Genomic DNA, 18,665 nt, shown 5'->3' on the forward strand with positions numbered 1-18,665 from the left:
TCAATGAAATGAACATGTTGTCCCAATTACATCAAGAATTGTTGTGATCGGACAGAGAATGTTATTATTAAACTTTTCTGAGAATTTAGAAAAAGATAATAATTTAAACATCCAGCATGATTTGATTCTACCGCATTAACTACTCTGAACCTTTTAAAAAAACATTTATTTAGGATTCAACACTAACATCTTTAGATACAGTATATGGACCTGGAAAAAAGATAGGCAATGGAGAGCCCAGATGAACATTATTCTAATCAAGACTTAAGAATGCTGAACACCATTATATATTCCCCTTAGTGTTTTAAAGACAGAAAGTGATACAAAAGCTTGTACAAAAGGGTGCTGCTCGTGTACTTCTACAAAAGAGCCAATACTTAGTACAGACCAATCAAGTAGGAAAATCTCTAAACAAAGCATTTAAAAGCTCAAATAATAAAAGATCCCATGAGTATCACAATACACCCACATGATATTCCTGGAAAACACTGCATGGAGCTCATCTCTCCTAGCCCTCAGACATCTGCAGTGCAGACACTCAGCTCCAAATTAATCACTTTTCACTTTGGAGTCAACTGGGGGAAAGCACAAACTTTCAGGCTGCAATTAATCTGATCTATCTTAAAATCACATGAATTGATATGATGATGGACAGCATGCCCATTTTGCTCCACCAGTTACAAACAATTAGCACAGATTCAGAACCTATAATGAATATTCCTTATCTAATCATATTAAATCTTACAAAATTTGAGTGGCTTAAGATGAAGTTAGCTGCAGGAAAGTGATATGCATTCTTTCTTGGGAATCAACAAGGAACTGTGGATTTTCAGAAAAAAAGTATCTCAGTTTTAGAGTACTAATACCTTTCTAATTGTCTGTGGCAAAACAAACCAAAAGAAGCAACTTGAAAAAGATGGCTTCACTGAATTAAATGTTATAATTTATGTGGTCTGCACAGAACTATGATGTATCTATACAGAAAATGCATTGCATTTACTCCAATCCAAATAACCAGACAGATTTGCAGTGGTGTCCTAACCCCCTGGGATACTCTGTAGAAAGGGAAAATGGAAGGCAGCAACAGCTACAGTTCTCCATACCAGATACACATTGGATATACTTACTTCCCTATCCTATTATGCATTTGTTGGAAGTTTTTGCACAAATGATGAAAAAAAACCTCAAAACCTACCAACCAAGCAAACAAAACACAAACAAAACAAAAACATACAGAAAAGCCAAACAAAAACTAAACCAAACCAAAAAACAAAAAAACCCCAACCCCAAACAAAAAACCCCAAACGATTCTGATGTAATATTAGCATTTATTTTAGGAGGTGTAATCAAATTAATTTGAGCTAATCAAACTTTGAAAAGTCATTATTTCACATATCTACACAAAGGCAACACCATCGTGACAGAAGCAAAGTGTTCATGGCTAAAAAAATCACTTAAATAAGTAGAATATAATTCTTCTTTTTTAGTATTTTTAAATAATATGATTTTGTGATAAAAAAAATCTGGAACTAAATTCTGCATAGTAAAACCAGACACAAACGAGTTTAAGTGAATACAACTACTTTATGTAAATCCATGCTCTTTCCGAGACTCATCTTTAAACATGATAGCAATAAGAGAAGAGAATTTTGAAAGGTGTAAAAAGCAGCACACAAACACCACTTGTCTAAGCCTTTTTTCATTAACTGTAAATTACCAGCAGCATTTACACGAAGTGACTACTTTCCACAAAAAAAACCCACCAACCAAAAACCTAGCTATTTAAAAATTATTTTGTTTTTAAATTTTAATAAAGGAAAACTGAATTTTAAAGCAATTTCTCCTAATATAGGCAATTTATAATAAAATTTTATGAATAGGTAATTTTTAAATTAAAAAAGTTTACCTCTTTGGATAAACGTGTAAACAAGTCTCCTCCCCTGAGAAAATCCAAAATAAGATAGAGCTTCCCTTCTGTTTGAAAAGCTGAAAAGATCAATTAAAAAAATTAAATATAATCTGACTTCACCCATGAACAGAAGAATAATATTCTCAATAATTCATCCTTATTTTCATGATAAAAATTAATCCTTTTTCTGCTTTGTGGAAAAGATTATTTAAATTAATTAATTAACTGTTCCTCTATCACAGACAAAGTAATCCTCATGTCATGTGATAGTAAAGCAAATCACCAATGGAATTTCTTTAAAAAAAACCCACAAACCTATACTTAAAGCTAGCCAGTATTTCATTTCAGATTTTGAAATTAAAATGCCTGTATTTAAAAGGGTAAGTTTATAACTAATGAACATATTCTAAAGCCTCTGGAAATTCAGAGGTTTCCCTTGACAGGGACATATAATCTAGTTTTCAAAACAATGAGAAGTAAGCTAGTGAAAGTTACATTATTTATGGCACAACAGAGAGTGATTGAGATCTGAAGTTTACAGTACAGGGAACATTTTATTCTGAAAGAAAAGCAAACTGAAAAAACAAATTAACAACAGAAACTGTTCTTTTTTCAGTTTACTTGTTGTATGGCACACTTAAGAGTAATTATTTCCTCAACCCTCCTCATGAAAATTTTTTATGCCTGTTCGTACTATTAAGATTAAAAGCATTTCCCCACCAATTCTGATGCAACTGCAAGTAATGCCATTGCACATGTTTTCTATAGAGTAAATACAGCAAGGACAAGAAATAATTGAAAAAGTAAGAAACATACACAAAAGATAAGAGGTTTTGGAAGAGAATGGCTAGACATAAAAGGTAACTTTTTTAATAAAACAAAGAGCTACAGACTCTGAGTTCTCCAGACCTAACACTGGGTACGATGACAGCCATGTGCTTATTTTGCATTAGAATTACTACACAGCAAGTCTACTCAGGATTTTAGATAGCACACTGATTTTCTATGATTCTCCCAAACCTCAAGGCATATAATAGTTACTATCTTGACAAGCATCCATTTTTATGATACAAAATTCAATTTTTCTGCAACTCACCATAATGTAATTTGACAATGAAAGGATGATTAACTTCTACTAGGATATCACGTTCCATCTTTGTCCGAACCCGGTCTCGAACTACAACAGAATACAAGCAAAATTTTAAAAAATGTATTCCATAATAATATAACTATCTGCACGTCACTATACTTCACACAGAAAAGACTTGAGGGAGAATTTCATTCACGGGTCAGTTTTCTGATAAATCTGTTGGCATTTTAATTTATTTCAGCTTCTGCATTTGGCAAAATCTGACATTGAGTAAATAGATGTAAGAAAAAGCACGAAAGAAAACATAATCACCCTTCAGTCTGCCCTATACTTGGTTAATCTTTTAAACAGCAGAACAAAACTGACGCAGCTATCTAGAGAAAAAGCAGCCATTTTCTGTACTGTTGAGAAGCAGGGAGACAAAATGATGGCAAAGCAAACTTGTAACACACAAATAATTACACTATCGTAAAGACACTTATATTGGTTTAAGTAATTCAAATAACTTGCTCTATAAAATATTAGGTACAACCACAATTTGGAAGGTATTTTTTTTCATTTCCTTCCCTTATTATGAACTTATGAAAAAAAGAATCCTCAACGTAGTGGATACTTCAAACAATCTTTTTTATTTCGAAAAGGTTTACTGAGAGTAATCAGGGGCATGGAGCAGTATACAAGACATCAGAGGTGGCTACTGCTCAAGCTGTCCGTGCTGTCCCATCACGATGGCTCAGAAGGGGACACGTGTCTGCTCCCACGTCACTGCAGACTAAACTGAGGGTCACACGCAGATACCCTGCACAGGGACAGCAGGAGCGTCAGCTGAGCACAGCACCTGCTTCAGCTGTCCTAGGCAACCACCCTGCCACTCCAGCCAGTGCCTGGCTCCCATCCAAAGCTCCCTATCCCACAGGACAAAGACAGGATTCAGAACTCCTACAGACGAGAGCTAGCAAAGTTTGCCACAGTGGTTTAGGATGTGGCGTTTGTTTTCTTTGCCTTACCCTACATTTTGTTCCCATCCTTTTCCCAAATATTCCAACTTATTGAAGGAAGTGCTCCGCAGCAACGAAGCCAGTCTAAAGCTTAAGTTGCCAGCACTCCTGGTACAGTTCACATAGCAGAGCTCTCAGATACAAAAACATGACAAGGCATGAAAAAAGGTGAAGAAGCAAAAGGGTCTTTCAGAAATCTAGCTTAATAGGTGCTCCATAATACAGGCACTCGTGAACTAAATTTATATAGATACATTTTCATGAATAAATAAAGCTAACACATTTCCATCTCCTTGAAGAACAGTTTACTGAAAATGGAAGTACAAGAAGTAAATGCAAACCAAACACAGAGCAAACATCGCATTTGAATTTTGAGCTTTATATCTAACGTAATGAAAATGTCACAAGATCGTTGTGAGACCTCACTGTTCCAAGGGTTTATATGAATTACAAAATTGAAATTCAAAATACTTTTTTTTTTTTTAAAAATTCAGTTGAAAAAGAAAAAAAAAATCAAAACACTTAAGTGCCTATAACTTTGGAATAGTGACATAGATAATAAGCTTTATTTCTGAAAAGCTGAAGTCCAGCTTTACAAAATCTCAAAGTATAAGAAACTGAGTTAATTTCATACATTAGAACGAGCCATTAAAAATCTGACTTTTGTTGACTAGTTTCTGCATGTGTACAGCTAGATGTACTGAATTTTCTTACCACATCTGATGCCAGGTTCTCTAGCAATGATTTGACCCTATTTCTCTGTCCCCATCATAAAGGGGCATTGAAAGATGACACCTTCTATCAGGGTGTATTAATAAACTTGTCTGCACTAAACAAAGGTGTATGTGGATATTCTTCGATTAGCACTGAACAGTAAAAGGTTGGACTGTGCAGTTATGTCAACAAGTTTTGGCTAATATAGTTGCATACCTATGAAAATACTCTCTTTAAATTTGATTTGTGAATCATGCCCACCACTTTTGGTTAAGAAGCTTACATTGATTAAGAAGATACATTTCAGCTTATTTCAACAGTAACCTTCATTTGCTCACAACTCCACTCTTCCTAAAGCAGGAACAGCAACCACAAGACACTCAAGAGCATGTGGAAATTTAGATATAATGTGTCACCTTTCTGCTCCTGACAGTGTCACCCTTCTGCTCAAGCTTTTTGCATCCTTGAATTCTTTGTGCTCACATCTACTTTTCCAACCAAAAGCCAAGCTTCCATTTTCAGTACTTTTATTGGTCTCTGCCATCTGTAGGCAAAGCTAGATTCACAGCTTGTATGGCAATTCTTAGACATAAATTTAAACCACAGTCAAAAGGTGATAAAAAAGAAGCCATTAAACATCTCAAAAAAGCAACTGCTGAATGACCTTTTACTCCAGTTCTGAGCTATTAACAGGCTCCAGAATGAAAGGTCATTTAGGATATCAAAGCACCTTTAGTGACTGGAAATCACTTTCAGAGAAATAGGAAGTAAAGAATGAGAATAACACACGCCACAAAACACAGAGGAATCAAAATATAGGAAACTGTTCAAAAACACACCCTGAAAACGAATTATAATGAGATTTGCAAGAGAGATACTCAGCACTAGATCTTCAGCAGAAAAATTTCAGGTTCAAAATTTTAACAGAAGTTCACAATTCAGTATGATTTTTTTTGTTTTATGAATATTTTTAGATGAAACTGTAGGTTACAATTGCAAAACAATACAATAATCAGTAAGAGAGGTGAAGTACTACAGGTTATTGGAACCATCCCCAAATTACTGCAATTTCAGAAGATTCATGAGTTAGAAGAACTACAAAAAACCAGAAGCACTGAAAATGGCATAAGCAGTAAATATATATTCTGGTTAAGGCATTAGTGTGAAAGATCACCTTCATGTTAAGGAATGTAAAAAAAATACATTATTCATTTCTTCTTATGAAATTCTAAAGGACAGGTTTAAGATTGCTCAGTTTTGAACTTATTTGGTTACTGATACCATTTCAAGACCAAAACCACACAAGAAACAAAACGAAACCATTAACAACTCATTTGTGCTCCATTAACTTAGATGATTAACTCAAGACCTTATCAAATATATTGTACATCTAGAATAAATGCCAAAAGTTCAGGGAAACTGTACTGTATACTTTTTTACAGAAAGACTTAAAACTCCTTTGTTTAGAACCTTTAGAATAAAACAGCTGATATAATGCACTTTTAAATATCATGACCTAAATATAAACTGAGCAAAAGATATTAACTGTCTCCTTGGTGATACACAGCAAATGAAAAAACCAAGGCTATTAAGTTTCAAATAACAGCTTTGGAGCAAGTCAGGTGGCAGATGTAACACAACTACTCAATTAAATCATCATCACCTAACAAACTTAGCATGGAAAGAAACCTACTTTCCCCTATAGCTATCAATATAGTAATGTTGTTTGCTTAGTCCTTCTGGGTTTAAAGTACAAGGAAGTGTATTCTGCTGTTTGCTGTCTGATAGAAAAAAACGGTCTAAGAACCAATCTGTTGAACATCATGTGTGTAAGATTAAGTTTTGGTATAATGTTCCTGATTTATCTTTGGGTTTTTTTTTTCTCTGTAAACAGTACTTACCTTTCAAGGTGGCCTTTTTCAATACCTTCATTGCATAAAGCTGTCTAGCATCTGATCCTGAGATTTTTTTGACAAGAAACACCTGCATTGAAAATTAAAATGAATTCTTAAAAGAAAATAAGGGCAAGTCAGACCACTACACTTTGCTAAAAAATTCAAATAGTCAGTATTATTTAAAATTAAACACAACCTTATTATTCCTTCCAGTATTACTATTGTTAGGAAATTAAAACTGTCAAAGAAGCTTTCATTTTTGCCTACTATTCATCTTGTAATCTAAAACGTTGATACAAATTAAATTTAAATTAAATAAAGGACAACTTTGCCTTCTCTCAGAAACTGAAAAAAATTTGAAATACAAAATTCAGCTTTTAAATATAAACCTCTAGTTTTGCCTTATTAGAATTCATAAGATTGCATAGAGTTAGCACTTAGAGTGCTAACAAAATAATTATGAGACAGGGAAATAAAACTGTACAAAAGCTGACCAAGAAAACTACATGGATCAAAGCATAACAAAATTTTAAACAAACCAACTACAAAATTGAAACAACCAACCCCTTGTTTCACAAAACTGTATCTTTTTTGTGACGTAATTCTGCTGAGTTTTGGACATTGAAGTTAAACCAGCCTCAATTAAAGTGTGTTTAATTTCATTCTTTAGTGTAATGGGACTTCTTGAGTGGGATAGTTTTAAATATCCACAATATAAATGAATTCCAGTAGAGACAAATTTTAAATTTAGAAATAAAGAAGAAAAACATTTATCTACCACAGGTTTTCTATTTATTTATGAAAAAACAGAGACATGTTGTGTTGTATGAGAATTTTTAACATGTCACACGAAATTAGATTTGTGTCTCTTTTTGTTCTGGGAACATTTACATTTATATATTTTTGCACTATCCGGGCATAACCACATCATCATCAAGAGACCTCACTGAGAAGCAATTAAGTCTTTTTAAACTGAATGGGAAGTAGTAGGGATTTCCCAAATTATTGGGAAAAAGGGATTATGGGCTTTGCAGTATTAATCCTTTTTGCATAAACATGAAAACAACTGAGGACAAGACTGGAATTTTGCAAGACTTTGAGTCAGCCAGACAGTTAATTATTTTTGCTATTTCAACTTGTGCATTCCCCTTCCCCTCCCCCCCCCCAGCAATTACAGCATTGAATTTAATAGTATCGAGAAAAGGGAATGTTGAAATTATCATCTTACATTTCCTTGCCCCTGAATTATTTACCTCTCCTGATTTGAAGATTTCTACGTATGTTGTGACTAAACCAAATTATGACAGGTAATAAGGAGCACAAATGCAACTAGGATGAATCAGATTTACTTCATCAGCCATTATTGCATAAAATTTCATCTTTAAAATTATAATCTGCTACAAAAATAAATTCTGCCTATAACTTCTGTACTGGTGATAACCTCCCATTAGCAAGACAGCAACTAGGAATAATTACAAAAAACCCAAAAAAGAAGTAAACAAAAAAACAACAAAAAAACCACCTTTCAAGCCTCACCCCCTCAAAAATAGAAGAGTGGTTACATAAAAATGTCATTCCATTTTAACAGTGAATACCAAATTACTTCATATCAAGCCAGTTTTTCTACAGAGCTTTTTTACTCCTTTAAAACAATTTGCGACAATTACAGCGGCCAATTAGCACTGATTAGAAAGCAGTTTTCCCTTGCAGCTTTGCATTAATGGTATATTGTGGCTGTTATAAATATTTTCCTCTTAATATTATTCAGTGCTATACTGCTGAACAACTGGCTCCACAAGAGTACAGTTACCAACCTTTCCAAAGGATCCTTGTCCTAGCACTTTCAGAAGTTCAAATTGTGAAGGGTCTGCTTTCTCATGTCCTTCCTTTACATGGTGAGTTATTGCAATTTCTTTGATACTTCCTTCATCCTGACAGAGAAAACCAAAAAAGAGTGGAATAAGTTTGTTAACGATGCACCTTCCTAAAATGTTTATAAATTCACAGTATGCTGAAAAATACTGGTGCTGCTGAATCCAACAAACCACACGGTTCCTAATGTAAAGTAAAAACACTAAGCAACATTATTTGCATAATTAAGACACACACACACACAAATCAGAACTGTTACAAAAGATAATATTAGTCTAGTAACTATGTGGCTTAAACTTTTAGAGATGCATCAATAACCAGACAGTAACACTTGACAATAACAAGTTGGTGATTCCCAAGCTTTTGTGCTTGGGCCTATAATTGTTTGCTTCATAATCTCCGATTCAGATTCACAACCCATTAATGAAAAACAATATTCTTGAGAATTTAGTCCTCTTAAAGCACACCTGGAGTGCACACAGACCAGATCTCTTTGGAAAGCCCTCCTTTTAAATATTTGAATGAGGACCAACATGCTGCAGCAATGTTGATGGTCACCCTTACAGGGCCATGTAAGACTCCAGACATTTCTCCTGCAAGGCAGCAGCACACCCTCCCACCCCCACTTCAGCAGCAGCTAACTCTCCACTGTCCACTGAGAAAATTCTGGTGAGGAAAAAAATTTGACTCTCTCTTCTCAAGGAGAGCCTGATTTACAAAAACTGCCAGTCTTCAGCAACCCCTCTTCTGAGAGAAAAGAGAAACAGAAAGCTCTCAAGTGGGTCTTCTAGGCCTTGTGTTCTCGCACTTAATTCTGTATTTACTGCACAGGATTTGAAAATCCCCTCAAAAGCAACACTCCTTACTCCAAGGAAAGACTTTCAGAACTTTTCAGCAACTGCCCAAAATTAAGGAAAAACCTGCATTGTTAGTCATCTGAAAAAACACCCAGACATTACATGCAATACAACATAAGCAGCACTGACTGACACTTCATGTACATAAAACAAATATATAAACCAACATTTCTATTTTTTGTGCATTCTCTTCCTATCCCTTCTATTTGCTATTGTGAATAAATTAATCCAAGACTACTTTTCCTCTACATAATGAGAAATTCTCAGATGTATTACATAGAACCACAGGCCGGTTCAGGTTGCAAGGGCACCTCTAAAGGTCATCTGGTCCAGTGTCCTCTGGTCAGGCAGAGCCACCTACAGCTCAGAACCATGTCTAGGCAGCTTTAAGTATCTCCAAGGATGGATACTCCACAGTCTCCCTGGACAGCCTGTGCCAGGGCTAGGCCACCCACACAGTGGAAAAAGTGTTTCCTGATGCAAACTTCCTCTGTTTCAGTTTGTGCCCACTGCCTCTGGTCCTGCCACTGGGCACTTACACACATGTAAAGAGCCTGCCTCAGTCCTCTTTGCATCTTCCCTCCAGGTAGATCAAACATGATTTCACCTTTGTGAATCCATGTTGACTAAACTCAATTGCAATCGTGTTGTTCATAGATGTGGAAATACTTTCCAGTACCAGTTGTTCCATCACATTCCTAGGGACTGAGGTATGACTGACCACCCTGTAGTTCCCTGGTTCCTCCTTTTTAAAGATGGATGTGACATTTGCTTTTCTTCAATGCTCAAGAACGTCTCATCATTGGAAGATAATAAAGGGCAGTCTGGCAATGACATCTGTCAGGTCCCTCAGCACTGATTCATGTATCCTATCAGTGCCCACTTTGCTTAAGTATACTCTAACCTGGCCCTTTGTCACCAACAGTATCTCTTACTTGCACCAAGATGTGCACCAATTAGTTCCAGTGATGGGGGAGTAGATGTAGCATTCTAAAGCTGTGCTACTGCAGAACTAATTTGTGTATTTTTCAAGTATTCAGCAAAATCTATGTAGATGAACAACTACCCAAATTATCCTTTTGTATCTGGTCATTTCAGTACCATGCAGAAGTGCACAGCAACTGCCCATACACATCTCTGTCCTCTAACACATGCCTCTCCTGCATCAACATTGCTCTTTCAAAATATAAGTTTTTCAAAAGATTCCATCTGAAGTTGGAAGCAAACTGCAAGCAACAAATCCTGAGCATGTATGTGTGAGACTCTGTATGAGTATTAAAAAATTCCAACATACACTTCGGAATAATGCACAGAACATCCCGGCAACTTTTAAAATGAGAAAGTAAAGAAAGAAATTTTCTCAGTCAAAATTTTGCACATGTGCTCATGTACTACTAATAAATCTAAATTAATTTTTCCTTTCAAGAACAAACACTACCATAATTGACTCAAGGCTGAATCTTTTCAGAATTTTCCAAACTTTTACAGAGTTTTTAAGAAAAATAGATTCCATTAACTTGTGAAGTGAATTATTTTCTGGTGTGCACTTGTATTTTTATCTTCTAAATTAGTAAATGATCAGTTAGATTACATACTACTGCAATCTCAGGTTGCCAACTACATATTACTTTGGGTACTTTGATCCATTTCAGCTCAACCATTTTATCTATTAGCTCCCTGGCAATCTTGGGAAAGTAAAAATTGTGTGAAGCAGAACTTCCTCAAATATTTCTTTTATCTTCCCACATTCAGAGACACAATGCAATCAGGTGGACACATTGATTTAACAGCATCAGAAAATTTGACAAAAGCAAGCAGTGAAGAAGATCCTAACTAGTTCTCTATATACAAATAAAAAAATATCTTTAGTGCAACATAATTATTATGCAACCAATTTCTGAGTGGTTATTTTGGGCACCTTCAAAAAAACAAAACCCAGCAAACCCGGACCATCACTTCACATTCCTGATACAATGAGAATATTCGCAGTCTTCACAGTTTCTCAGGGTTCAGCTACTTTCCAGTCCTTGTAAGACCCAATACAGCTGTTTTAAATGAAATGGTAGTCAGGCCATATCCTACTTTAGCTCATCCATAACATACGTTTGGGTGCAAGATTTATGATGAACACTTACTCACAAATTTGCAGCTTCCTTTTCTGACATAATTGCCAAATGCTTGTTATTTCAACCTACACAGTATTTTGCAAATGCAGTTAAAAATACAAAAGCTAAGTCTGTTATAGAAAAGCAAATTATATATGGAAGTACCCGACTCTTACTGTACCCACTGTCTATTGGAATTAAAATACAAGCCTTTCACACAGTAAAAGGATACCTCTTTCTAAGCCAACCTCAGTAATTACATTGGCTGATAGAAGCTGTATTAGAGTAAGCTGGAAGAGAAGCCAGGGGTTCAGCTTGATACTCAGTTCGTCTTCAGCTCTGCCTCTGATCAGTGTGATATTTGGAAAACAAAACATTTGTCTAATGTGGTAAATTAAAATTAAATGAGATGACATACAATGTGCTAATGGCTCTCGTCCTTCTCTCCTTTCTTCCATTTCCTGACAACTTTCACACCACTGCATACACTCAGTCACCAGTGACCTGGCCATTGCAAAGGTGAGATCTTTTTTCCAGTTTCAACTACACCATACTGCCTATGCTTAATTTCTGCTATTTATAAGCTTGCAGAGCTCCCTTTTCTCAAACCTTATATTTCATCAATATCTAAATAGAAGTTTGGGGAAAAAAATTTCTTTTTCTAGCCAAGGCCTTCTTCACACTAGAATGTAAAATGTCACAGAAAGACACATCTACCAAAAAGCAAAAATACTCAACTCAAAGTGGTTGCTACAGGCTTCCATTATTGTAAAACTAAATATAGAATACAAGGAAACAAACAGAAGGTACCATTACTCTGAGTTTCTTTAACAGGATGAGAGTGTTCAATCAACACTGGCCTAGAAGGGAAGTGAGTGACAAGTAAGTTTGGGTATGAATTTAAAACAAGACTATTTCAGAATAACTTCCTGTACTGACACCGTTTGCAAGTCAGAACTATTATGGTCAGTAAGTATCTCAGTATAATTGAGCTCATAGTAATGTATATTATAATATATGTCTACACACAATAATATATACATACATAGTAAAGAACACTGAATGGACTATATTTCACAGACAAATAAAATCTAAATGAGAAAAGCAAAACTCATGACTCATTTTTCTGATTTAGGAATCAGCTGTAAATTACAACAGGAAACATGCTTGTCAGGAAAATAAAGAAAGGATACATACCTCCTGGGCAAGCAGTGAAAACCTATTTAATCAACATTATGTCAAAAAAATACTAGCCTAATCATGTTGCTGGAAAAAAATATCCATATTTTAGGTACTTTGCGAACATTAAATACTCTCTTTTGTTCTAGTAATTGAATTTATGTGGATTTATGTTCACTTTTTAATTTAAGACTAAATTAAGTCTGCTATAACATAACCAACTTGTATTTGTTTCCAAGATGCCATTACAGGAACAGCTACTAGATAATGTATTAAAAGGAAACTGGAGTTCAGACCCTAAAGGAAGTAGAAGCAGAAGAGCCTTAGTAGGTAACCATTTCTCAGTTAACTCAGAAAAGCTAGAGAAAAACATGAGCTTATCTATCCCCTGCAATTTATCCTTCATGTTTATGAATTTCTGGTAGATCTGGAAATGGTTCTGTATGCAAAGAATTAGCCCATGCAAAGCTGGACAGCATAAAACACTACTTGCTTTACACAAATGAGTTTACCTGCAGACCCTTTTCTGAGCATATTTTAGAGAACAGTTATTGAAAGAGCAGTTATTTCATCAGCTTCACAATGAGTGACAAAGATCTGAGTAGATACTTTTAAGATACTGAGGAGTGTAAGGTAAAATTATGATGTATTACACTACAGAGAAAAAGCAGCTGCTGTCTAAAAATGTAAAGTTTCACTGCAATAAAAATAGTGGAATGGTCTATTTAAATAGCTGCTACACATAAGTTACATCTAACAAGTGTAAAGTCATGAAGCAACATAAAATTTGAAAAATAAGTAAAAAAATTAGGGAAACATTTACAGCTTAAAATACCAAAAGCATTCATGTCAAATAGAATGTGACTCTGAAAGCTAACTAGACACATCCTGAACAGAAATAGTGACTGCATCATCCCTGCTGTCAGTTTCAGTGAAATTAAACTGAAATCAGATGAAATACAGCAAGCTAACCAAACCCAAGATAGGTAAGATCTCTAACAAAGATATGAATGTACAACAAAATTGGGGACTGAAGGGAGCTAGGAAAGGTATTTTCAATTTTTATTTGGTTTGTTTTACAAATGTATTTGTGGTCAACTCTGTACAGTGTAACAACAACTGCCAGTTTATTTTTTGTAACATCAAGCACAAAGTATGTGCAGTACATGCTACAAGTACCTGTAGATTAACACTTTTTGAAATAATGTTCTATTAATTTTTTGCCATTTATTTTTACCACACTAAAACAATTCAAAAGGAGTGGCATTGCATTTCTGATAATTCTGATGACTACAGTTGTGGAAAATGTGTGTTCTCATTTGATGACAAAAAAGGAAGCAAAAGCAGTTAAAGGCTAAACAAAATAAATGGCTCCTTCACAAGACTCAAATTTCACCAGGAAGCATCTGACAAATTCAGAAACAGATTTCTGAGAAAATTTTCTTTATGAAAAAGTTCATATATGGATTTAGAAAACCCCAGAAGTTCTTACTGCATGATATATTACGAGTAACTGTGTACTATCTCAAGTCCTTTGCATGAGAGGAAGAGGATATTAAAGATAACACACAACATCCGTATTCTGTTAATAAAAGGGACAAAAATGACTGCAAAACAAAGCTGTATGCTCTTTTTCCCACAAAATGAATACCACCCTGAAGCTGGTGAAAAATTCCTCAGAAGCACAGTCCATTTCAAGAGCAGACAACTCAGCAATGATGAATTTTTCCTCTGCACACTTGCTAGCTATATGAAATATATCAAGAAATATAACACCAACACTGTAACATCGGAATGAAAGGTTTCATAATAAGAAAAAGTAAAAGGTCACCAACCCCTTCTCCATCTAACACAGATGGAAGTTATGAAATAACGGATACAAAAAAAGGAACAAAGATAAAGCACTAACCCTTACAACAATTTTAAATAAAACAAAGCAGATGAATTTTACAATGCTATTTCTGGGAAAAAAAAATCCATATGTTTGCTTTTGGAATTGAGAAGCAAGTTGCCTCTCTGTAGGGCTTTAAAATAAACTGTATTTGTCTAATAAGAGGCACAGGACTCTAGGACAGGCATGACTATACATACTGGAGTTCATGAAACCCAGTGGGAGGTAAATCTGGCATACACAAAAAAAATCCTCAGACAGGTCTTGTTATTCAAAAATAGTTCTTCCTGGACAGCAAATATTGTTGGTGACATGCTGACCAAAAACTGTAAAAATGGTGTTAAAACTTTGACTTAAGGTAAACATTGAATGAACTGATAAACCAAGTTTAGTCTCAATTAATAATTAACTATCTAGTATCTAAGCCAGGTTAGGTAGCTACATGAGAAATTAATTAAAATACTGAAATCCCTGGTTCCAACATTATCCAGGTTTCACCTGTATCTGTTAATTCTGTACTGCAGATCAGAGTTAAAAAGGCATAGTTAGAAGCACTTTCTACATAGGGATTTACAAACTCAGTTATGACTTAATTTTCCCCTTCAGATAAGTGAGACTTTGTTTAGATTTTCCACTGTAAAGTGATCGTCCATCTCCTAGTATAATATTCGATTATTAAAGTTATTTTGGAAGCCCTTGCATCCCTGCTGTATACAACAACAATGGACTGGGTTTATTCTGCATATAACGAAATATCCTCATGTTACTTCTGGGCACAACCTTCCTGCCCAGACCTGCAGAGACAGGTTGGGAGGCTGCATTCGGGTGAGTGTTCAGTGCTGTTGCTGCTCCTTTCAGAGTCACAGTCTGCCAAAGTCCCTCCCCCAAGTTGTGCAAGAGTCTTTGTTCCTAATACCTAGGTTAGCATTTGACTGTGCCAATACTGCTATTCTTAACACTCCTTCTAAATGGACAATATTAATCCATTAAGAAATGCTGGGGGGATTCCCACCAGAAAGTCTTCTAGGAACTGTTCCGTGAATATTTGCCATTTAAAATAACATTTTTAAACAGATTAAAATCTGTTCTATAAATTTATTTTGTATAGGGATAATGTACAGCTAGAATCACCATTAGGAAAGTTCCTAATTCTAGAATTTCAGATTCTACACAGTCAGGAACCAGAATGAGGAGGAAAAAAAAAAAAAAAAAATCTTTCTGCCAGTTTTAATAACAACTAAGTCAGATCTTTATTGCCAGTATGGTGAACACCTTCCTTAAACATTAGCCATCTTTCAAGATAAGACAACATTCCTAATATAAATTTAAGTTTCTGAAATAAAGATATACACATTTCAACTATTAAAGTGCAACTTTTATTATAAGAAAGGCAATTTCTATTAGTGTAAAGGCTAATTCATAGTGAAATTCCCTGTATTACTATCCCAGTACACTTAATTGTAACTTTTCTAACAAACTCAAGTTCAGTATCAGACTATACTATTGACCACACAACTTTCAAAAAAGCAAATCCAATTTATAAAGAGAAAATTGCAAACTTCCATTTGAACGTTGAGCAGCAGCAAAAAATACTGCTTTTATCAGTTTTCATGTGTCAGTATTAGATATGTAACTAGATTTTCCCATCTTCGTTATGAAAGGAGCAGCTTTGATTTCACTTCTGACTCAGGAATTTTTTGCTTCCTCTAAGGAAAGAAATGTGTTCTTGAGGCACATGCATATCCAGTCGAACCAAAGATACGACTGAAAACAGCAAAGTGGATGTCCCAGGAAGTTACTTAACACTGCTCCAACCATGACTGCAAGTTCCCTTTTACTACTTTCGTTAGCCTTCACTATGCTTGTCAGAGGTCAGTTGGACATCGTTGTATTTGGCAAAATATTTTTCTGTCACAAGCACAACAATGTTGATTCTTGTAACCAAAGAGAAACAATTCCTGAAATATTGACTATGATATTAAACCTTGGTGCCTAAGTTATATAAAGCAATTATGCCCTGTAAGGACACTATGCTTACTGGATATCAAGTGGTTTTAAAAGGATGACTCAGTGTTGGCACAGCTCCTCAGCTCATATACATAATTTCCTTTTCCTCCCCTCCCTTGAGACAGGAAGTCTCCTAGATGCATTTTTACTTTCTCAACTTGTTATGAATGTAGGATGAATTTTCAGTATTACCTGATGAAATAAAACTTGCATGAGCTATGCTTTTTGAAGTAAAAAGTCAACAAACTGAAAACCAATTAGTTTTACTTTCTGTACTAGGACTCATGGAAATCTTTATTATGTTAAAGGGAGTTATTAACTATATTAACTTTATTAAGTTTAGAGAGTTAAAAATACAAGGAGTGCACCAGTCTAGGTATTTTTTAAAAACACATTCCAATGTACTTTCACACATACTTTTACCTTTAAATTCAAAACTGCCTTATAAAAAAATTAAATGTCCAAAAAGCATGTCACAATCTCCTACTAGTCCAGTACACAATGTTAGTGAGCTAAACCATGGAATAAAAACCATTCTTTGACCAATATTAAATTTGAGTTGCTTAATAGAACTTATGGTTACTTAAATGCTTGTACACAAACAACTGTTCTAAAAAGTACCATGCTTTTGAAGTAGCAATTATTCTAATATAACAAAAAGCAAAGCATCGCCATGCATAAAATTAAGTCAATCTGACTTCAGGATATTCTGTGTCTGTTGTCTGCTCTACACTAGTAGCAAAAAAATTTACACAGAATACAGCAGAAGTAAGTTCTAATTAATGTGGACATCTGTAGTCAGAAATACAGCTTTTCACAATTCGTGTCTTTGTTTCTTTTTAAAAGATGGAAAAAATTAACTTACAACTGAAATCCAATTACTTTTTGCAGATGGTATCTATTGTTTTACCTGACAAAAAAAATTCCTAAATGCTATTTGCAAATGTTCATTTTCATTTTTTAAAATTTGATTTTATTTCTAAATTGTTAACTTTACAAGAGAAAAACAACGCATAGAGATAATACAGAGAAAAAAAAAAATCACTGTATTTATTCCTTACTGTATACTGTCCACACTTTACCAACCCTGGCTTTCTTCTACAACAGTTTTGAGGTCTAGAAAGATGTCTATGTCCACATTTGTTCTGAGGAGCCAACTCACATAATGAAGACTGCAGGTGTGGTTACTGAGACTGAACTCTCCCCATTCTGTTGGGTGTTATAGATGAAGCAAGATAGCAGTTTGCAGAATGAGTTCTGTCTGAGAGCAACAAGTCAAAGGTAGAATGAGGTCCTGTGGATAAACATGACTGGCCAGGCTAGGAGGATAATTCTGGAGATGCTTTCCCTTCTCCAAACGTAAACACAAAGGCCAGAAGGGTAGGAGGACCCTACCCCTTTCTTCTCAAAAGAAATGTGAGCAGTGTGTTGTTCAGCAGGTAAAGCTGAGGAATTCCTGAAAGGATTTTAAAGGCTCCACAAAAAGCGGTTTTGTTATTCATTTCTCTTCTGTTAAAATACCATGAAATTATCTCATGAACTAGAATGTGCATGTCAGCGTTGGAAAAAAATACTCATTGGGTGGAACTTTCATTTCCTGGTAACTTTGATATAAATTTTGTTCCTACTTCGTAAGCACTAACATTTGAGAACAACGCAATCAAAGAAATAATTCAAAGGAAAAAAAAAATTAAAAAATCAGTTATTTAAAAAAAAAAATCCATGAGCATATTCAGTACTAATCAATGAAAGCAATGGTTCCTGTTTTATTGAGATTATATCCTAAAATGTTTACAGGCTGCACCACTTAGTATTTTAAAATCAACTGAATGCTAAAGACAATATAATTGTGCTGCCTTAACTAGATAAAATGCTTTTTTAAAAATCAAAGACTTCTAAGAAATACCTTTGATGTGGAAAAGAACTGTAATATAAAGACTATGAGTGGATAAATGTTGATTTTACAAGGTTTACATTAAAAATCTGTACACACTGCAGTCTACGCTCAACTGGTTTACTTGCATATCTTGTTTTAGTGTTTCAGTTATGACAAATAAATTTAATTTTCTAACACATATTGCAGAGTTTTAACCAGTGCACAGGCTAACAGATGTTAAACTACTACCCCTATTTACAAAATAATATACC

The 18,665-nt window shown here is 34.7% G+C and overlaps 1 protein-coding gene across 4 annotated transcripts in view; it reads right to left on the minus strand.

Moving 5' to 3' along the window:
* The window catches only part of RPS6KA3 (ribosomal protein S6 kinase A3), a 75,664-nt gene that overhangs the window by 32,832 nt on the left and 24,167 nt on the right, over positions 1–18,665 (minus strand). For all 4 annotated transcript variants that reach the window (XM_071749610.1, XM_071749600.1, XM_071749628.1 and 1 more), the window contains 4 exons: positions 8,421–8,537; positions 6,613–6,694; positions 3,006–3,086; positions 1,907–1,986 (listed from right to left, as the gene is read on the minus strand). In XM_071749610.1, the coding sequence (XP_071605711.1) occupies positions 1,907–1,986; positions 3,006–3,086; positions 6,613–6,694; positions 8,421–8,537 (360 nt within the window). The remainder of the gene's footprint in view (positions 1–1,906; positions 1,987–3,005; positions 3,087–6,612; positions 6,695–8,420; positions 8,538–18,665) is intronic.

This window comes from Heliangelus exortis, chromosome 1 (assembly GCF_036169615.1).
Source record: "Heliangelus exortis chromosome 1, bHelExo1.hap1, whole genome shotgun sequence".
Classification (NCBI taxonomy): Eukaryota; Metazoa; Chordata; class Aves; order Apodiformes; family Trochilidae; genus Heliangelus; species Heliangelus exortis.